Source organism: Notamacropus eugenii, chromosome 1 (genome assembly GCF_028372415.1).
Source record: "Notamacropus eugenii isolate mMacEug1 chromosome 1, mMacEug1.pri_v2, whole genome shotgun sequence".
Classification (NCBI taxonomy): domain Eukaryota; kingdom Metazoa; phylum Chordata; class Mammalia; order Diprotodontia; family Macropodidae; genus Notamacropus; species Notamacropus eugenii.
The window spans coordinates 411,425,741-411,448,436 of record NC_092872.1 but is presented as its reverse complement, the minus strand read 5'-3'; the positions used below and the strand labels follow the sequence as shown (position 1 = coordinate 411,448,436).

The following is a 22,696-nucleotide window of genomic DNA, read 5'->3' as shown; positions in this document are numbered from 1 at the left end:
AGAAGCAAGATATATTTGTTCAGCCAAAGCTTAGAAACTTCTGTCCAGGACTGAAAGTAGGAGCTTTAAGATAAAGATCTGGTGTTTTAAAGTTTAGAAAAAATATAATCAGATAGGCATAGAAGTGAAAATCCTGTTGCTTCTTATGTATCCATACCCAGAGTTGACTTTACCAGTAACTGAAACCTGGAAATGATCTCAGAGGCTATAAAAATGTGATTACAGAATACACTGTCAGAGCTAGAAAAGATATTGGAACATCAAATGTGAGAGCTGGAAGGGACACAAAGACAGCGTATTAGAGATTGAAAGAGACTAGTTCGCTGGAAGTCTTCTTTTTACAGTGGAAGAAAATGGGGAAGACAGAAAGCCAGGGAATAGAGCTTGCTCTAGGATACATAATTAAATTAATGACAGGGACAGGGCTCTAACCTCAGTCTCCCATCTCCAAACTAGTAAATTTTACATTACACCAGCATGAACTTCAAAAGTAATTCCCCTGGTATCCTTCAGCCACTGGTTTAGTGGAATCACAGACTGACAACAAAGTGATTGAGTCTGGTCATTTTAGCAAAATCCTATCTAAAAAGGGCAGAAATAGTTGTGTATTTTTAAAAAAGAGAAAGATGTTATAGTGTAGTGGGAAGAGTACTAAGCCTTTGAATCTGGAGATTTGGGTTCTAGTGCCACACCTGCTGTGGTATTAATCTGGACAAGTCTTTCCTTCTTGCTAAGAATTATTTAATCACTAGGGCCATGTCCAACATCCCATATTCTCATTTCTCTTCCAGAACTGATATTCTGTATTTCGAGGTTCTTTTTAAATGTGACATTCTACATTATCATCTAGTTCTAACATTCTATGTTCTAAGGCCCCCTTTCTAGCTGTGAAATTCCATGTTCTCAGATGCCTTCCAGGTCTTACGTTCTATGCTCAAAGGCCCCTTCTATGTTTCAAGGCCCCTTTCAGCTCTCACATTCTCTGATTCTCACAATAAATAGTTAGAGTCAGTGGCATACACTGACTAACTTTATTCTTTCTCTTGAATTCTGGGATTTTCTCTTGCCCAAAGTCAGGGTCCAAAAGACTTTTACACAGATGAAATTCAAGCCATAGAGCATCCTTTCATTTCAGATATGAGAGAATTGCATCTTAAAGAGGCACGGTGGTTTGCTCTAACACTTGTCCAGGTTATGGGAAATGTGGGACTAGAACCCAGATCTCCTGACTCCCAATTCAGGCCTCTTTACTACTATATTTATATTGATGCCCAACAGCACAAAACCCCTCCATTACAGGGAAGTAGCCACTATCTGTTTGGGATCTGCTATTTGGGCATGATCTCAAATATGTCCTATGCCATGGAAACTGCTGTGCACATTCATCAGCACTGCTCTCAACAAACTGGTTTATATTGTTAATGATGGCTTTCAAAGGAAGGATGGTGCAACCCTGTGGGGGGTGGGGGTGGGGGGTGGAGCTCCTCTTGTATAAAATAATTGACTCCCCATCAGCCTTGTTCCCTCTCAGAGCATCCGGTTAGCGATGCAATGTGCCGAGTCGACTCATAGGAGCTGCCTTGCGAGACCTGTCTTGACAATGAAGATTTCTGCTGCGTTTATTCTAGTCATCCTGGCCTTGGGCTCCATCTCAGGTAAATGCCTTCTTGCCTGCCACCTGAAGCTCTATCTACCTGAGATAGGCTTTCCATTCAGAATGCCACCCAAAGAAGGGACTTAATAGGGTTATAAGATAAAGATCTGGAAAATGTTAAGGCTTGCTGGGAAGATCCAATGAACTCATTCAGATAAAAAGGTTTTGCAACTGTAAGGTGCTATACAAGTGACAACACGTGCTACTATTTTGAGAAACATTTAGTCAAGCCCCTGAACTTGACAGAAGAGCAAGCAGAAACCCAGAGAGGAGAAATTGTTGACTGAATTGAATTACCCAAACTCAATCAGCTATCTTGCAGCAAAGTCTGTACTAGATCCTGGATTCAGTGTTGACTCAGTACGTTCTGTCCCACAGGGTCATTCATTCTTCCAAAGTCATTTTAACTGGTACACCAAAGCTCTTGAGTTCCTTTATCAAACTTGCCTACACCTTAAGTAAATACTGAATTTAATTCAGTCAGAAATTTACGGATAAAAAACAGAGTATTTTTAATTTTTGTTTATTTGTTTGTTTTTGAAAGGGAAGGGGGAGATTGGTATATGTAAAATGTCTTTTCCTTTCCTTTCTTTTCTTTTCTCTACTTTTCTTTCCCTCTCCCTTTGCTTCCCTTTGCTTCCCTTCCCTTCCCTTCCCTTCTCTTGTTTTTCCTTCGCTTTCCATGATTTTTCTTCAGACCTTGTATAGCACATTCTGTTTAATCTCAAATACCTTTTCACTTTTCTTCATTTTTTTTGCCCTCTTTTTTTTGCCCTCTCCTTGGCTATCTTTGCCATGATGGGGAACATAAAAGATCACCAAATGATTTTAGAATTAGATCTGGTTCAGAGATTATTGGTGGTCAGGAAGAGAGTCCTTGAGTTGCCTATAACTTGAACTGGATGCTGCATCATTCCCATTGATTTCACAGAAGCGAAGGAGGGAGGGTAAGCACACCATATTTCTGAAAGATCCTCCTGGGAGTAGGCAAAATTGGTGTAGAGAAAAGGGGATGGACAATGTAGGAGGTGCCAGAACCATCAGCACTGGGAAATTGTGAAGCATTGTGCTGAATTGTAGTGAGCCATATATAAAAATGATGCCAGTCCTGATGCAGCAATGCGTTATCCCACTCTGGAAAGAATAGAGGACCAAAGGAAAGTATTGAATCCCTGCCCATCTTTTAAAACTCAGCTCAAACGCTATTAACCATCTTCAGTAAGTCTTACAGCTAGTAATAATGGTAACTCATATTGCTATAACACTTTAGAGGTTACAAAGTGCTTTCTCTGTCACAGTCCTGAGAAATGATTAGTTCAAATATTCTTCTGAAAGGAGGTCAGGGTAATGGATTAAAGTACTAGGTTTGACATCAGTCCAATATGTAAATCTAGAAATATAAAAATCATAATAACAGTTTATAGAATTCTCATAATAAAGCAGAATAGGACCTGGGAAAGAAGCCTCAGGAGGCTTCAAAAGGAGCCTCAGCTCCTATGGAGGGACTAGTTCATGGGTGGAAAACTTCAAGTTTCACAATTCTCACTGTTCTGTGAAATTTGGTTCAGTCAGAGGGCCACACTCGAGGATCTAGAGGGCTCCATGTGACCTGGAGGTCAGAGGTTTCCCACCTGTGGGCTAGAGTGTCCTGGGAACACCTCTGTCTCCCCCATTTTGTATACCTTTTCTCTCTTTTGAAGTTTTGTACTCCTCGGCTTTTCAAACTTTCTTTCCAATGAGAACTATAGGAGAAGAGTAAACACAGCCAGGACTCATCTGGAAGGCTCTTCTCCAAACTCAGTTGCTTGTGTTGAGATGTGAGACCAGAGAAAGCTGTTCTGAAAAAATTGATTCACCAGCCTGGCAGAAAGATGACTGGACTGGGAGTTAAGACACCTAGGTTCTAGACCCTGCTCCAACACCGATTCTGCATCTCTGTTTCCTTTATAGTGATGATGATTATGGTAGCAAGAACTTAAGTGCTTTAATCTTTGCAGAGTATCTTACAGGTATTCTCTTTTAATCTTCACAAGAACTTTAAGAGGTAGATGCTGGGAAAACTGAGGTGGACAGCAATGAAGTGAGGGACATGTTTGCTGGGATATAGCCCTGATAATTCTATTCCTTACTAGCTTTTTAACTGGTGAAAGCCTCTTAGTAAACAGGGGACAAAAATATTCACAGGTAGCTATGAAAAAATATTCTGTTGACCTTAAAGCACTAAAGGAAGGGGAGTTATGATTATTATTCCAGTTTTATACAAGAGCAAGCAAAAACAAGGTATAATGTTCTCTAGGGAGAAACTGGACCCTGAAGCAGGAGCAGTACTCACTTGCCTAAGGTCACTTAGCCTGTCTGTGGTAAACTCAGAAACAGAACTAGAGTTTTTTGATTCCAAGCTTGATAAACTTTACTCAAATAAAGAACAAACAAACCCAATATGTTATAGTGACCTTATTTACCTTCTTTATCTAGTATTCTAAGCTTTATGAGCTTTGATAAGTATATAGTACAAGTATTATTATTTCCTTTTTACAGATGAGGAAATTAAATTTGTTCAAGCTTACTGCACTAGAAAGTTCTGCAAAAGGACTTGGACCCAGTATTGTCATCTCTAAGTCTCCTTCACTTTTCTCTGTGCCACACTACTTTGTTTAACTGTACATAGGTCTGGAGTTGATGAATCTGCTGCTCAGACACAGGCCCAGATAGAGTTTGGAATACATATTCTAATTGAAACAGCATTCCTAGGTTTTGTTGTTGTTCAATCGTTTTCAGTCGTGTCCTATTCTTCATGACCCCATTTGGAGTTTTCTTGACAAAGATACTGGAGTAGCTTGTCATTTCCTTCTCCAGCTCATTTTACAGATAAAGAAACTGAGGAACTTGGAAATAAGTGACTAATCCAGGATCACACAGCTAGGAAATGTTGAGGCTGGATTTGAACTCAGGGAAGATGAGTCTTACTGACTCCAGGTCTGGCACTTTATCCACTGTGCTATGTAAGTGCCCCTTATGAATAGGTGGAAAGCAGATATTTTGATAGACCTGTGAGCTTTGAGCCTATGAGCCAGGCATGGGCTTTCAAAAAGGAAGAATGACATAGTGAAAAGAGTTCTATAATACAATTAGGAAGAACTTCGTTTGTGTCCCAACTATGTATTATTTATATGACCTTAGTCAGGTCTTAGGATCATATATTTAAAGCTGGAAGGGACTTAGAAATCTCCTTTATTTTATAGATGAGGAAAGTGAGGCCAAAATGTTATGTGACTTGTTCAAGGTCACAAAGCTAGTAAATGACAGGATATCATTTTCAAAGTTGGTTACTCGTACCCCAAATCCAAAGTTCTTTCTGCTGTGCCATCATGGGCCGTGGTTTTCTCCTTTGTAAAACTAGTGGCTAGAACTCATTGATCGACAAAGTCTCTTCGAAATCTAGAAATCTATGAGTTGTTAGATTGTCTTAAGAATGAGACTAATCTATTAGAATAGTGCTTACATTTTATAATTCCATTGAAAGAGGGTGTTATACATTCAAAAATATTTCTGGTCCATACATTCATTTTTCTAACACCTACTAGCTACAAGATACTGCTCAATACCAAGGGAATATATACACATATATTAGATATGTAGCATATATGTATACATATACTTGTACATGCACATGCATACATACACATACACATAAGTACATAAGTATATGCAACATACACATACATGTACATATACATATATGTATATGCATACACACACATATATGTATACACACACAACTCCTCTCTGACCTCAGGAGATAGCTTTGCTTTTATTAAGGCTTACAAAGCATTATCCTCACAATAATTTTGGAGGAAAGCAGTATAAATATCATCATGCACATTTTACCGGAACTTAGGTGAGTGCACTAATTTGTCCAAAGTTACACAGCTAGGAAGTATCAAAGCTAGAACTCAAACTATGGTCTTTTGATCCCAGGTCTAGGGTTCTTTGTACTATGTCACACTGTCTCTTGGGAGGATAGAAAATTTAAAGTATGTATACAGATTACTGTAATACAGATTTGAGTATACAAAATTCTTAAGAAGAATATGAAGTGCTCTGAAGTTGGATGAAGGAAAAATTACTTTGTGTAAGTGAGCGACTTGGAAGGAGTTAGGAGAAGCAGCATGAGCCTTGAAGGTCAGCTAGGTATAGTTTCAACAAGCAGAGAAAAGGGAGGGGCAGAGAATAGGAGGAAATGCTAAGGGATTATCTGAGAGTTCATGCTATAAAGCTCTAGTGGGCCCCATTAGCAACACTCATACTGGGGGAGTGGTTGGCTGTGTTCAGAAGCTATACTGTCTGTGAATTATGTGCTTTTGATGATTTAATTACCTTATCTTCTGCATCTCTCCTTTTTTTCCCAGATGTTGCCGGTGAAGATGAAATTCAGGTTAGTCCTGCTTTTCCTCTGTTCATTGATTCCATTCCCAGCTCCCTGCAGACAAATGATTGGTGAAGGACACCTGGGTGTTAACACCATTCATCCTACTGAGAGGTGCTGATGGCCTGTGTCAGAAACGTAAACACAGCTCCTTCATGAATGATTCATGAACAGACCTACACGGGGCATGATGGGTATCTGCAAGGGTTAGGTCTTAGATCTGAGAACATAGAGTGTTAAAACTAGAAGGGAACCTGGAACATAGAATCTAGAATATGAGCTTGATGGAAACTTAGAAGGCAGACAAGAGACATTAAAGCAGGATACATACAGCCTTAGGACACACAGTATATAATATCAAAGAAGGATGGAGTCCTAGAACATAGAGTGTAGACATAAAACCTGAGAGTTGATAAGATCTTTAGAATGCTATAGTTGAGAGGGATCTTGGAACATAGAATGTTAGAGCTAGGAGGGATCTTACAATATAAAATGTCAAATTTGGAAGGGACTTTAGGAAATAAAATAACAGAGGTAGAAGGGACCTTAGAATATAGAACATGATGTTAGAACACAACCACTTGGAGCTGGAAGGCATTTCAAAACACAATTTCCATTTCCATAGTGATTTCAGGTTTAAAAAAATGGTTTCTTCACAATGACCCTTTTCAGGTAGATCTTAGCATCTTCATTTTACACATAAGGGAAGGAAGAAGTTCAGCTTCTCTTTCCTGAGTCTACACTCTTCTCCCAAGATCACAAATCCTCTTAGAACATAAAATATTTCATCATACAACCCAGAACACTAGAATGGAAAGGAATCTTGAAAACAAGATGCTAGAGATAGTAAAGATCTTAGGATATTAAAGTTAATAAATGCCTACTGTTGAACTGAGTTAGAATCTCTTGACTGATCATATATATCAGTCCCTTCATTTTTGAAATAAGGAAAATATAAACAATAGGGGTGGGATGCTTTGTGTAAGGTCACACAGCAAGTGACGAGGATGAGACTCAGGTCTAGATCTCATGATTCCCAGCTAAAGTCTATTTAAGCCCTAGAGATTGATATTACTTGAGGAAGGATCATAGTTCTCTTGATGAATTTTTTTCAATTGACTTTCCTACTTTATTTCATTGAAGTTCTTAATTTGACTTAATTTAGAACTTTTTAGTTTAGTTAATTTAGACTTTTCAATATTCATACTTTTTGGTGATATTGTTAATAAAAAGGGAAAATGTATATATTAAGTTTAACAAATGCAAAAAAATAAGAAGTAGCATAAAGTAGCAGAAAGAGCACTCATTTACAATGAGAGGTTCTCTGTTCAAACCCTGCCTCAATCACATACTACTTGTATGACCCTGGACAAATCATGTAACATGATGTGTGAACCTGGGCAATATTACTTTTTCTATTCCACATCTGCAAAATCAGAGGGTTGGACTAGACAGCCTTAAAGGCTCTTTCTAGCTCTAACTTGATGATTCTTTGATCTTGTAGAAAAATATTTAATTTTCTTTAAGACAGGAGATCTATAAATGACTATTTCCTTTTCTTAGAAGATGATGATGGTAATGATGACAATACTACTGGTGATAATGATGATAATACTAACACTTAAAGGTTTGCAAATCACCCTCTCACAACCACCCTGTCAGATTTCTAGTAAGCATTACTAACTCTGTTTGCTCGATAAGGGAATCAGCACTGAGAGAGGTTAAGTAACTTGTCCATGGTCATAGAACAGCTAGTTTCTGAGGCGATATTCAAATGCAGGTCTTTGGATTCCAAGTCCAGTGTCCTTTGTTGCTGTGGTCTCAAAATAAAATTGTGTATTCCTTTGTAGTTTATAGCACTTGTTTATTCAGTGCCTATTCCCATAATCTTTTTTCTTCATTCATAAAGAATTGTTCACTTGATCAGACTGAACAACTAGGAAGGGGACATAATAAAGGGTGGGGTAGCTTACAAGCCAGTGTAGTCTAGTCTTGGAGATTCAAACTCAGGTCACATAACTCTCAAAATCTGGGCCTTTTCCAAGCACCTAGATTAAGTGCTTATGCATTCTCAAGCACATCTTCAATGACGGGAAAATGGAGACGGTAAAATGTTGTGTCAAATCTCAGGAACTTAAGTCAAAATCCTAATGTGTTTGGGAGAAAATAAAATATTTCTTAGAATAGTGGTATAGTGGAAAGAACTTTGGATTTGAAGGTAGAAGTTCTGGTTTGAATCTTGGCTCTGGCATTTACCAGTTGTGTCATTGTAACAAACTTTTTGACTTCCCTTAACTTGTCTTTCATAAGGTAGAGATGCTAACCATCCTATTCCATCCAAGATGAGACCATCTGCCACAAACTCAGAAGGATTTTTCTGTTTATTAGAGAAACTGCAATTAATTTATTTTGTGCTTTTAATAAGATTAATTTCTATCATATTTTAAGGTTTGCAAAATGCTTTTCTTAGCACAGAGCTGTGAGGTAGATAGTGCAAATTTATCCTCATTTCATAGTAAAAGAAAATGATACTAAGGGAGGCCAGCTTATTTCTAGAGTCATAGAATTTGTAACTTATTGAGAGGATCTAGTCCAATCCATTAATGTTTAAAAAAAAAGGAGGAAATAGAGTACCAGATTGGAGTCTGACTTATTCAAGATCACATGGATAGTTAGTAGCAGAGTTGGGACCCGAATACTGGTTTTATGATTCTAAATCCAGCATAGTTTCAATGATGCTGTACTTTTTTCTGGGCTATAGGAAATGAAGATCTCTTCCCCCTCAGAACTCCAGGAATTTTGCCCTGAGTCATAGGTGGACTCAGATGAGGACAAAGGAAAGGTCTGAGATGAGATAATGGGTAGAAAGAGTTAGTCAGTCAGTAAAAAACAAAAAAACAAAAAAACATTTATTAAGCACTTATTAAGTATCAGGTACCATGTTAATCTCAGGGAATACAAAGAAAGGCTCAGAGTAAGGTCCTGTGCTTAATTGCCCTCGTTCAAATTCGATGAGGGGCACAAAGCACAAGTAGCTGTGCAAATACAAAAGAAACAGAATGTCATGCATTAGATCATTCTGTCTGAAGAAGATCAATGAAGTCATGGTAGAGGAAGTCCTTCTCAAGCTAGACATTGAAAGTAAGAAAGGATTTCAAAACCTGGAAGTTGAAAGTTAGGGAGAGTAACGTGAAACATGTAACATGGAAGATATTGTGAATAGACACATTGAGGTGGTAGGCAAGGGTGGGTACAATATGACAGCTAATGAATGTAAAATTGAGCTAAATAGGAAGGCTAGAGCCAGAGGTAGAGCCTTGGAATGCCAGGATTCAGAGGTTTTTACTTGATTTGCTAGGCATATGATAGATTTGGTGCAGTGGTTGCTGAATTAGGAGTCAAAGGCCCTAGATCTAAATCTTGATTTCTGCTATGTATTACATTTGTGACATTGGATTAATCCCCTCCCCTGTCTTTATCTCATCTATCAAATGAACAGGTGAGGTCAGATGATTCTTAAGTTCCCTGATCAGTGAGGGACAATGAGATGTTCTCTGACCTATGTACTATTAAGGTGACAAGTAGAATGTTAAGGAGGTGTTTAACAGTGTTGTGGGAGTGGGGGGAAAGGGAAATAAAGACAGAGAGATATTCAGAACCTGTTAAAACAGTCCAGGGAGATAATGGAGACCTGAGCAGGATAATTATTATAGCAGTGGAAAGAAAGAAATTTAAGTGGTAGATCATCTTACCTAGTGAGGGGTTCATGCTGGTATTATGTTTTCATTTCTTTCCAATGAACAAAAAGGAGTCCAAGTTTGTTTCTACTAATGAAGCAAACTTGGAGGGATCCCCACAAGTGAACACCCCACTGCCCTCAACCCCATAAGCCATAAACCCTACCCACTTGAGGGCCTTCATAATAGCTTGAGACACTGCTAACACCTTCTTTGGCTTCCTAGAAATGTCCATCCCTCCTCTTTCTGGTACAACCCTAGATACAGCCCTAACAATGCAGCCTGAGGGCAATAAACAGGTGCATGTGTGCACATGCACATATGCACACGTATACACATAGATACAAGTTCACATACTTGCTCCTCTCACTTCTTTCTAGCTCCCATTTGTGCAGGGCTTCACAGTTTACAAAGTTTCCTGTGAGGGAGGGTGTCCAAATGAATCACAGAATATTAGCACAGACAGGGACCTTAGAGATCACTAAGTCCATCTTTCAAATTTTGAACCCCAGAAATGAAAGAGGACATGCTGAAAGTCAGCTGGTAAGGGGCAGAGATGGGATTTAAACCCACATTTCCCACTGAACCACACATCCTCTCTACTGTCCTCCATTACCCTACATTTCTCTGTCTCTTTCCCATCCATTTCCTACTATTCTTCCTCTCCCTCATCCTTCTTCATCTTTTGGACCTTTCGCATTCTCTTTTCTTGAATCCCTATTTAGCAGAGGGGAAAAAAAGAACTGCAGATCAGAGAAATTCAGAGTTTTGCCCAAGGTCATAAGGCTAATAAAGGTCAAAGTTGAGATTTGGACACAGGCTTTGTGGCTTAAAGAATCTACAATGAGTAGTAAGGGCTGGACACCTTCAGATGAACTATTATATTGAAACAATCATCTTCCATTGCAATGTTGCTCAGGTGTGCTTCACTGTCTCTGTTTCCATGAGATACTCAGCTAAGACTCTACACCTTAAGGTAGAGACTCTGTGGTATTAACCTTTGCCTCCTCAACAGCCCAGGGCTCTGTCTGCACAAACAGAGTAGGCATCCAATAAATATTTGTTGAATTGGACTGATTACATGGGATTGTCTTGTGTCTTAGCCAGGTTTATCAAGTTCAACTTTTAAAACAATGCCTTTGATCTATATTCTCTACTATGCAGTTCTGCTCCTACAATCATGAGAAACACTCTTGAGTGGTCTGAAAGAAGACTATCACAAGGTTCAGAGCTATGAGATTTTAGAGATCATCTGGCCATATCTTCTCATTTTACAGAAATCAAACTGAGACCCAGAGAGGAAGATGAATGTGCCTAAGCTTACACAGGCTTGAAGTGGCAGAGCTCAGGTACAAATTCAAGCATAGTTTCTATGGAGTGTTCGTTCCCCTCTTAGTGTGATTTAGACATCCTTAGGAGAATCAAACTCTGTAAGTCTCTTTCCAAAGGATGAAAATGATGTTTTCAACACTGATGGCCTCTGGGGGGCCATTTTTAAAGGTTAGGTTATAAAATCTGCCTAAGAAATCAAAGAAGAAAGGTTCCATATGTACAAAAATATATAAGTTCTTTTTGGAACTCTTTTTGGCAAAGGACTAGATACTAAGGGAGTGCTAATCAATCAATCAATAAACATTTAATAAGCATCTATTATGTGCTCGGTATAGTGCCATGTGCTCAAAATACAAAAAGAGTTGAAAAGCAGTCTCTGGCCTCAAGAAGCTCAAAATATAATGGGGGAGACAACACGAAAACAAACAAAGACAAAAAGACTATTAGCAAAATGTGTAGGAAATAATTAGCAGAGAAAAGATATTGGAATTAAAAGGAGTTGAGAAAGGATTCCTGTAGAAGGTAAGATTTTAGTTGGGACTTAAAGGAAATGGGGAGGTCAACAGTGGGAGCAGAGGAGAAAGAATATTTCAGGCATGGAGGATAGTCAGAGAGAATGCCCAGAGTGAAGAAATGGGATATCTTGTTTATGAAATAGTCAGGAAGTCCACTGTATCGAAGAGCGTGTGTTGGAAATGAGAAAACTGGAAAGCTAAGATGGGGGCTAAGCTATTGAAGATATCATTTTCATTCTTTTTAAAAGACACCTACAGAGTATGATTATCTAAGAACTCTCAGAAGAATTTGTGCTCTGTGAATATAATTTTGGCTTTGAATGCCAAATAGATCATTCTGTAATTGACACTGAAGGCAATAAGAGTTTATTGAGTAGGGAGTTGACATGATCAAGCCTACATTTTAGGAAAGTTAGGGAATATGATCGTCTGCAAGGAAAAAAAAAATTGTGTCAGACAGTTCTCTGAAGACTTCTAAGAACTGATACAGAGAGAAGTGAGCAGGACCAAGAGAACAATTTATACAATAACAACACTTTAAGACAGATTTCTTTATGGAGAAGATAAAAGTACATTTTCAACTAAGAGATGTTTTGAATTAGCATGAGAGGAGGAGGCCAGAGGAGACTGTGTTTTAAGTAACTGAATGGAATCACATATAAGTTAATATATTTCCCCAATGTGTCAAAATTTGGAGGGAACCAGACCTCTCCAAGATTATATTCATGGAGCACAAATTCTTCCTCAGAACAAACCAACAAACAACAACAAAAAGCTGAACTTGAGAAAAATAGAGCTGCCAAGGCTGCTTTGGTCATTTAAGCATATTCTCAGCTTAGGGTGGAAAGGATATTACAGAGAGACTAGTCACTGACATTCATTTTTTCACCATATAAATCAATCAAATCATCTACTGAGCACAGCGGATGGAGTGCCTAGCCTGGATTCAGGAAAATTATTGATTCAAATCCTGCCTCAGATACTTATGACCTTAAATATATTACTTGACCTTGATTTTCCTCCATTTCTTCATACATAAAATGGGAATAATAGTAGCTCTTACATCTTAGTGTTGTTTGAAGATGAAATAATATTTGTATAGTACTTTGAACACCTTATTGCATTATTGTTGCTGCTGATACAACAACTACTACTACCACCCAAAACAACAACAATTAGAGAGGTGATGATCTTTGTGATTTAAGGGTGTCCCCGCACAATTGAATCACATATACACTAAGGATTGGAATTTTGATAGTGGATGAGACCTTTGAATACATGCTGGAGGGACTTTAGGACACAGAATGTTAGAGTTGGAGGAAACATTAAGACACAGAATACTGGAGGCTGGTATGATAAAAATGAATAGGCAATCCAATATGAACTCTATGTGTATCCATATTCTGAGATCAGAGAAGAAAGTGTTTCTCCCTTATCTCTTATCAAAGCCAGAACTTGCTTGGTGACCTCTGAGACAATAGAAAAGACATTGGTCATGTAGGTAAGCAAACTGGGTTCTAGTCCAGGTGCTGCCACTGACATGGGAATGTATGTTGTCACAGCAACATCTACCCACTCTCCAGAACTAAACATACCAAAGTCAATGGCTTTAGGGAGCAATGCTTGGGTGCGGCAGTGTGTGGGCTTGGATCAACCCTTGTGATAGATGAGCACCATTCATGTGAATGTGGAACAATGGCCCACATAGGGTTTTGTGGGCAAGGTTGGAGTGGTGGTAAGGGTGATTTAACGAGTGGTCCTGACTGATTGTACTGGGTGCCCCTCCAACAAGATTGAGTCAGTGCCAGGTCAACATTCACATCAGGGAAAATTGAGAGTCAGAAAATTAATTGGAAAGAATGGGAAATTCTAGCTTCTTTTAACTGAAAGTTCATATTTCCAAGAGTTTGCTTTGTACTAGGAAGGCCAGAAGGGCTATGGAACTTGGTTTCTTAGGTCAGAAAAGCAACTGCTCAGCATTTGGGTATTTTTAAGTTTACTCACCAGCTATTTCCACAGAGCCAGAGTTCTCTACATATCTTGCTATGCTTGTCTACAGTGGGAAAGTGGTTTGCTTGACTTTATCTCATTAACCCTACAATTATTATGGAGTGACTCAGCTTTTACCATTACCTCATATGATGAAACTGAGGAGCAGAGAGTTTAAGGGACTTACTTTAGGTTATGTCAAAGTGAAGAGCTGAATGGATTGATAAATATTTACTAAGTACCTACTATGTGCCAAGTACTGTGCTATGCACTGGGGGTATAAAAACAAAAATGAAACAATTGATGACTTCAAAGAACTTATGTGTTATTGGAATAGGAACCAGACTTAAGAATCTTCTATCCAACTGGCAAATTGTTGCTTCTCTCTGAGTCTCAGTAGACAACTAAGGTCCCTTCCATCTCTGACATTCAGTGTTCAATCATCTAAGATCCCTCCCTACTTCTGACATTTTATATTCCATGTTCTAATGTTAATTCCAACTCTGATGTTCTGCATTGGAATGTGGCCTCCAGATATAATATTCTTTGATTCCCATATCTCAGTCTCTATAAACAACAAAGGACTTTAAATGACAAGGACTATACCTCTTTATTACCTTTTTCATAATTATTTTATTATATTTTATTATATGTCATTATATATAATATATTATAATATATTATATTGTTTTTAATTTTTGCCTGTGCAGTCATGCAAAACATTTCCATTTTAGCAAAGCTGTAAAAGAAAACAGAAAAAAAACAAGAAAAATAAAATCAAAAAAAGAAGTATGCTTTGATCTCCATTCAGATTCTAGCAGGTCTTTCTCTGAAAGTGGATTACATTTTTCATCATAAGTTCTTCAAAATTGTCTTGGATCATTGTATTGCTGAGAATACCTAAGTCATTCATAGTTGATCATCACACAATATTGTTATTACTGTGTAAAATGTTCTCTTGGTTCTGCTCATTTCACTTTTGCATCAATTCATGTAACTCTTCCCTGGTGTTTCTGAAAGAATTCTGCTCATCATTTCTTATAGCATAATAGTATTCCATCACAATCACATACAACACCTTGTTCAGTGGTTCCTCAACTGATGGCATCCCTTCAATTTCCAGCTCTTTGGCACCACAGAAAGAGCTGATATAAATATTTTTATACGTAAAGATCCTTTTTCCTTTTTCTTTATTCTCTTTGTGATAAAGACCTAGTTATGGCATTACTGGGTTGAATGGCATGCATAGTTTTATAGTCCTTTGGGCACAATCCCAGATTGCTCTCTAAAATGGGTGGATCAGTTCACAACTCCATCAATGGTACCATGCCTCATCTTTAAGTAAGTAAGATGAGTAGGATTTCTTAGGTTGAAGGGATATGTTTAATAAGACTTTTCCAGGAAGGGACCATACAAAGTAGAGGAAAGTATTACATGTGAAGGACAATATTTGAGTTAGATTTCCAGCAATGAAAGGATTCCTGAATTGGAAGTCAAGTAACCTGGATGCTAGTCCAGTTTTGTCACTAAGCAGCTATGTGATGTTGAACATGTCATGCTTCTCCACCTCTCCACTGAGTCCCATTGTCCTCATCTCTAAATTAAATAGAATTGCACTAGATGATCTCTGAAGATTCCTTCTGGTCCTTAAAAACAAAACAAAACAAAGCAAGAAAACAACAATAACTTTCTAACTACAAGGGAGGTCCTGACTGCTCTGTGAGTGAGACAACCTGGGTACTAGTCTCAGTTCTTTCACTTTCTGATTATATGTATGACTTTGGACAAGGTTCTTCCTCCCACTGATATTAGGTGGCTTCTCCTCATTTTACTCAACTATACAATGAAGACAATCATTTTTGAATCCCTTGTTTCAAAGGGTTGATGAGAAAGAAAGTACTGAATAAACTTCCCAGCACTCCAGGAGATGAGTCTATTATTATGTGTTTCAGTCTTGCTGGGGCAGGCTGAACTTCTCAAAGAGGAAAAAACAAATTTGTTTTTTTCTTCTTTTCCTTCTTGATAGGCATTGTAGAGGAAATCATTTAGAATTTGAATGTGTTTTTTCCTAGATAAAAAGACAACTGAGATCATCTGGACTTAGGCAATGTCTATTTGGTTCATTCGGGATCACCCACTCAGGTCTATGCCTGAGAAACAGCAGGAAAGACTGGCATATGCTGTAGCTAGACCTCTTACAAGAGCAAAGTCTAGGGCTCGTCTATTTCATTAGAGGCTATTGGTTTGTTTGTTCTTAGTTTGCTCTTAACCTTGACTTTGTTTTATCTCTTGCATTTATTTAACCCTTAGGTTTTTTTCATTTATTGGGTTAGTTGTTTGTTCTAATTATTAAATTTGGTCTGGGTTTTGAGTTTATTGTCCTTTTCCTTTTTTCTTCTCTTAAATCAGTGGTTTGAGTCTACATCTTATACTTTGGTCTGAACTTGACTTTGTTCCAGCTTATAAGTTGTCTATTTTTTGATTTCATCTAGTTTCTAGTTTTATTCTAGATCTTGGGTTAATTTTTTGAGTTTCACTTTACTCTAGTCCTTTAATTTATTATAGTTCTTGGCTTTATTCTAAATCCTAGTTTTAGTCCACATTTTGCAGTTAAGTCTGAACTTGCCTTTGTTCTACCTCATAGGTTTATTCTATCTTTTTGCTTTAACTCTTAGTTTTATTTTAGATTTTAGACTAATTTTTGAGCTTGATTTTATTTTAGCTGTTGAATTTATTTTAGTTCTTAGATTTCCTCTGGATATTGGTTTTATTTCAGATCAAGGTTTTGTTTTTGAGCTTGCCTTTTTTCTAGGTTACTCCACCCCTTGAAGTCTGAGGAATTTGGTGATTGAGGTATTAAACATCTCATACAAGAAAATTTTAAGATATTAAACTGTCCTGAAGGCAGTAAAGTCAAAGTAATACTGTTGATGTCAAATCTCCTTTGTCCTACTTTCCAGGACCAATGTCATGATTTTCGACCACTGGCAAATCCAGAAGGGAGGCTTGCCTGTACAAGAGAAAATGACCCAGTTCTTGGCCCTGATGGCAAAACCTATGGCAATAAGTGTACCATGTGTTCAGAAATATTGTGAGTATAGAATCAATTATTTATAGTGATACAAATAAGAGAAGAGGTACCTGAAGGATCATGAAGGATCTTTGCTCAAGACATAGATTCATATGATCCATTCTACAACTAAGATGGCAAAATCTAGAGGGAGGAAGATGATTACTGACTTTGTGTGTGTGATGGGCTGTCGCAGAAAAGAGGAACTGGATTTGTTCTGTTAACCCCAAACCAGAACCAAGAACAGTGAAAGAGACAGAACTTGATTCATTGGAGGCAAAAACTTTCTAATAACTGGGACCTATTCCCTAGTGAAATAAGTATTCTTCTTGAGCTCCTGAGCAATAAAACATTTATTCAGAAGATGGATGACCATTTGCTGGAAAAGTTGTGGAGGGCATAGGATTCACTGATGTCCAACATCCTCTTTTAAGATTTTATTATTATTTTTAATTGAATTATTTTATTTGTTTTCAATGTTTGACAATCACTTCCATATATCTTAATATTTTTTTCCACTCTATCCCTCTCCTTCTCCCTCCCTCCCCACTTCTTCCCTGAGATGGCATACAATCTTATATAGGTTTTGCACATACATTCCTATTAAATGCATGTTGTATAGAAGAATTAAAATGAATGGAAGAAACCATGAAACAAAACAAAACATAATACAAAAGAAAATGGTCTGTTTCTATCTGTGATTCAGTTCCATAGTTCTTTCTCTAGATGTGGAAGACATTTTGCTTCTAGTATATTGGAAATTTTTTAAGTCCACATATGTCAATGAAGTACTAAGTCTACCAGAAAAATTCCTCACACACTGTGGTTGTTGCTGTGTACAGAGTTCTCCTGTTTCTGCTCCTTTCACTCAGCATCAGTTCATATAAGTTTTTTCAGGCTTCTCTGCAGTTTTCCTGTTCATCATTTCTCATAACATAATAATATTCCATTACATGCATATACCACAACATGTTCAGCCATTCCCAAATTGATGGACAATCCCTTGATTTCCGGTTTTTGGCCACCAAAAAGAGAGTTGCTATAAATATCTTTTGTACATGTGGGACCCTTTCCCATTTTTATGATCTCTTTGGGATAGAGTCCCAGAAGTGGTATTGCTGGGTCAAAGTGTATGCACTTTGGGTGCATACCTTTGCATACAAAGGGTAGCCCTTTGGGCATAGCTCCAAATTGCTCTCCAGAATGGTTGGATCAACTCACAGCTCCACCAGCAATGAATTAGTGTTCCTACTCTCCCACATCTTCTCCAACATTTATTATCTTCCTGTTTGATCATGTTAGCCAATCTGATAGTTATGATGTGGTACCTCAAAGTTGTTTTGATTTTCATCTCTCTAATCAATAGTGATTTAGAGCATTTTTATATGATTATAGACAGCTTTAATTTCTTCCTCTGAAAATTCCCTACTCATATCCTTTGACCATTTATTAAGATTTTATTATTCTACTTGACAAGAGACTCCTAAATGACAATCAAGGAGGTGGGTTTATACAATGGCTTAATTTGGAAGCAACAAAATTCAGAAGGGGAAAAAAATGAAAATTTACTGACATTAGCTGGCTTCTCCAAATTTTTGAAGTCACTGAAATCTATGACTTTCCTATTTTGCCTGCAATTCTCTTTGCCAGTTTTAGTTAAGTATAGTTTAAGATTGGGGTTCTTATCCTAGAGTTCACACACATACTCCCTGCAGTCCACAGTCAGATTTTGTTGTTGTTGTTGTGTTCATTAACTTCATGGATGTGGAAAAAAATACCCTTTTCACTAACCTGTAACTAAAATTTAGCATTATAATATAAACAATAAAAAATATTTGAAGGAGGATCCATTAACTTCACAGAGCTGCCACAAAAGTCAAGAACCCCTTGTCTGTCATCAGCATTTTCTTTTCTTTGCTGAAGTAATTTGATTGTGTTTCTACATAGACCATTTATTTCTCTACACAGAATGAGAGAAGTTAAAGACAAAGCAAAGTTAAGAGAGAGGAGAACCAGCAGAGAAGCTGAAAAGGTGAGTACTGACCTTTGTGACATTTTACAGTTTCTAAAGCACTTTGCTCAAAACACTGGTAAGGGAGGTAGGTAGATATGGTCCTTTTAGCTTTCCTTTACAAATGAGGAATATTCAGAGTATAGAACTGAAATATATAGTCACAAACCTATCAAATATCAGAGACTGGTTTTATCTCAGGTTGACTTCATATCTGATACTCCTTCCAGTGTGGTTGCTCACTTCCCTTGGTTTTGTGTAACTGGCAACAAATGAAGAATGCTTCCTATGCCTGCTTCATGAACTAGGCAATTGTGTTCATATGTTTGTTTATCATATCTAACATCTTTTCCTTCAATGCAAAATCATCCTGAAACCATTTCCAGAATGTTATTAGCTAAATTTTGAGTTCTGAATATGTTTCCTTTTTCAGGCTCCATATTTTGCTTTATTTTCTTGCCTTTTCTTTTCAGGAAGAGAATATTTGAGACTTTGTATGTTCAGCAGCCAATTTATTTCCCATTTCTGTCACTTTCTGTTTGTATGAGGTCTCAGTTACAATGCATATACAATAGATTCATAGGCTATCAAAGCCTGAAAGGAACTTCAGGGGTCATTTTATTAAATCCCTGCTTTGTTCTGAAGAGAAAACTGAAGCCCAGGGATTTGTGGGAATTTATGTCCTTTGTTCTAATATTCTGCATTCAAAAGTTCATTCATATTCTAGTATTTTATTTTCTGTATTGTAAGAGCTGATATTCTATAGACTTTGCTATATATCCTAAGGATCCCACAGCTTTGACACATGGTATGCTGAGGCTTAACAGTTCATGTTTTATATTCTAAGGGATGGCAGTCTGTCTGTGTTCTAAGGACTGACATTCTATATTCTAAGGATCCTTAAGCTCAGAAATTTTATGTTCTAAAGTCTAAAGATCATTTAGGTTCTATGTTCTGAGAACCCTTCTTCTCTGAGATTCTATTCTCTGGGTTTTAAAAAGATTGGTATTATATGTTCTATGTTCTCAGGCATTAACATTCTGTATTCTAAGAACCTTCCAACTCTGATGGTCCGTATTTTGTGCTCTAAGATCTGTGTTCTAAGTGATATTCTTGTTCCAATAGACATCAACTCTATGGCCTTTTCTTTGCTTTTTTTTTTTTTTTTGACTCCTTGGTTATTGCCACTTTTATGAGACATGCACTCCTGATTACAACAAATGGGCTGTTTTACAGACAGTTTAATATCTGTCACAAAATTAACTTGTCAGTCTATTGGCCACAAAATGTTTTACAATGAATCATACCTTAGAAACAAGATAATCATTATTTCTCTGATGGGAATCAATGATCGTGGATTTTATGGCTCTATTTGGATATGCAAGTTATCACTTTCTTCTTAGAAGCCTTCAATGAAGGAAACTCACCCAACATTCTCCAACAGATAAATGGCCCATTCTTAGGTTAGTTCAAGCCAGATTTATACCTATCCCTATTCAGATATTAAACTCTAGTACTACAGATGGTGAGGCTCTATTAGAGTTAGATGTTGTTGTAGGTTGTAGGTTTAACTCCCAAAGTTAAGAGTAACAAAATGGAATGCCAGAAAGAACCTTAGACTTTCAAGACAGAAGCACCCTGACCTCTCTGAGATGGACTTTCTTCCTCTGTAGCATTCATGGGTTAGACAAATGGTTCTCTAAAATTTCTTTTAACTCTGACATGCTATGATCCTACAGTATTGTTTTAACTAATATATGAGTGGAGACAATCTAGTTGCAAAATATTTTGATCTGTTCAAGTCATGGCTACCAAGAGAAAATCAACTACTAGGGAATCTAATACAGAGAATTGTAAAGTCTTTTATTTGAGTTAAAAGGTTCAACTATGTAAGAGTACTATGGGCAAGTCTGACTAGACAAATGTTGAAAAAAAAGCACCTGGGGTCTTAAAGACTGCAAATTTAACACAAATCAACAATATGTTGTGGCAATTAAAGATGCTAAAGCATTCTTAGACTACATTGAGAACAACACAGTAAGGTGTCCAGAACAAGTGATGTGATGGTCCCTTTTCTCCTATACACTGGGTAGACCAATGTATTTAATTTTGGATGTAATGTTTTAGAGTTGCTATTGATAAAGTAGACCTTACTGAGAGGAGGGCAACTACATTGTGGTAGGTATTTGAAACCATATTGCAAAAGGAGTGGTTTAAGGAACTGGAGAAATTAAGTCTGAAGCAGAGAATGTGTAAGGATTATATGATTACAGTGTTCAAAGGGTTATTACATGGAACGTGAAGGAGAACAAAGATTAATGTGAACAGGTCACAGGGAGGCAGATTTAAGTTTCTTAAAGAGAAGAACTTTCCAGCAATCAGAGCTGTTCGAATAGAGGATTAGATTGCATGGGTAGGTAGTAAGTTTTGAATTACTAGAAATCTTTAACCAGAACTTGGGGAGGGTTACTTTTTGGGTCTGTTGTAGAACATTCCTTTTCATCTACTACTTGGGCAAAATTTCTTCTGTTTACCTGTTAGCTAGGTAGATAGAGTGCAATGAATAGAGTGCTAGACCTGGAGTCAGGAAGGCCTGAGTTCAAATCTAGCCTCAGACATTTAGTAGCTTTGTGACCCTGTGCAAATCACTTAACCTCTGTTTGCCTCAATTTCTTCACCTGTAAAATGGAGATAATAAAGGCACCTACTTCCCAGGTTGTTGTGAGGATAAACTGACATGATAATTATAACATGGTTAGAAAGTGCCTGACACATAGTAAACACAATACAAATGTTAGATAGCAGCAGCAGCATCATCATAATCATCATCATCATCATCATCATCATCATCATCATCATCATCATCATCTATGATATTCAATGGAATTAGAGGAACTGGGATCAATGGACAGATCCTCCGTTTTATAGATGTATGACCTGGCCAAATGGCTCCATCACCCTGAACTTCACTGTCCTTATTTGTAAAATGATAATGATGATGATTAGACTTCATGAATGTCCCTCAGATGAAAAGGACACTATTACTCACACTGGTCTTTTAAAACCTGTTTTTGAAGGAATTTTGCAAAATTTTTGAAAGCCAAGTGAGGAATGGGATGCTTCCCTGTACACGAGAGAAGGATCCTGTCCTAGGCCCTGATGGAAAAATACATGGAAATAAGTGTGCCTTCTGTGCAAAATTCTTGTGAGTATGTAAATTGCTCTTTAGAACAACTAAAAATACAGATATAGAGAAAGAGATAAACTATTTCTGAAATTAGTGGGAGATCCAAGACAAAAATCCAGGTGTTTGATAAATCCACTGTCTTTCAGTAAGCAAAGTTTCTGAGTACTGAGCACAATTCTCATTTTTCTTTAGCAGACTTGGATTTGTTGGGTCAGATGAAAATAGGAAAGATTTGACTATGAGATTCTCCATTAAAGAAATGTTGATGATCAGTAGTAATGGCTGACTTTAGTTCTATACTCTCACACATACCTGCAGTAACTTCCATGTTTGAAGCCTCTTCATTTATTTGGAATTAACCTGGCATAGAAAAAAGATCCCTAAGAAAATTTAATCAATCTGGGTTCTATTCCTTCTTTACAACTCTTTTTTTTAACTTAGGTATACTTTTTCCTCTCTGGGTTCCTTTTCTCTCATTAGTAAAAATGAATGAGTTGGATGAGATGATCTCTAAAATTTCTTAGAGATTCTCTAAATTGAATATGAATTTGGAAGAAACAAGGAGGCAGACTTGGGTTCAGCGTGAGTAAGAACTCTGCAACAATTATGAATGTCCAAAAATGAAAGAAACTTCCCTGTTTTGAGCAGAGACTAGACAGAGATTCTGCAGTGTGATTTCTGCTCACATACAGACTGAATTCAGAGATAGGTAATCTGCAGTTCTGAGGCCACCCAGGTCCTCAAGCATGGCTCTTTGACTGAATCCAAACTTCAT

At 37.4% G+C, this 22,696-nt stretch overlaps 1 protein-coding gene across 2 annotated transcripts in view; it reads left to right on the top strand.

Annotated features, from left to right (window-relative positions):
- The first annotated feature begins 1,522 nt into the window (after positions 1-1,522).
- SPINK5 (serine peptidase inhibitor Kazal type 5) overlaps positions 1,523-22,696 on the top strand; it is a 66,904-nt gene continuing 45,730 nt past the window's right edge. For both annotated transcript variants that reach the window (XM_072631057.1, XM_072631056.1), the window contains exons 1-5: positions 1,523-1,655; positions 6,064-6,089; positions 16,614-16,744; positions 18,692-18,755; positions 21,812-21,939. In XM_072631057.1, the coding sequence (XP_072487158.1) occupies positions 1,547-1,655; positions 6,064-6,089; positions 16,614-16,744; positions 18,692-18,755; positions 21,812-21,939 (458 nt within the window). In that variant the 5' untranslated portion in view covers positions 1,523-1,546. The remainder of the gene's footprint in view (positions 1,656-6,063; positions 6,090-16,613; positions 16,745-18,691; positions 18,756-21,811; positions 21,940-22,696) is intronic.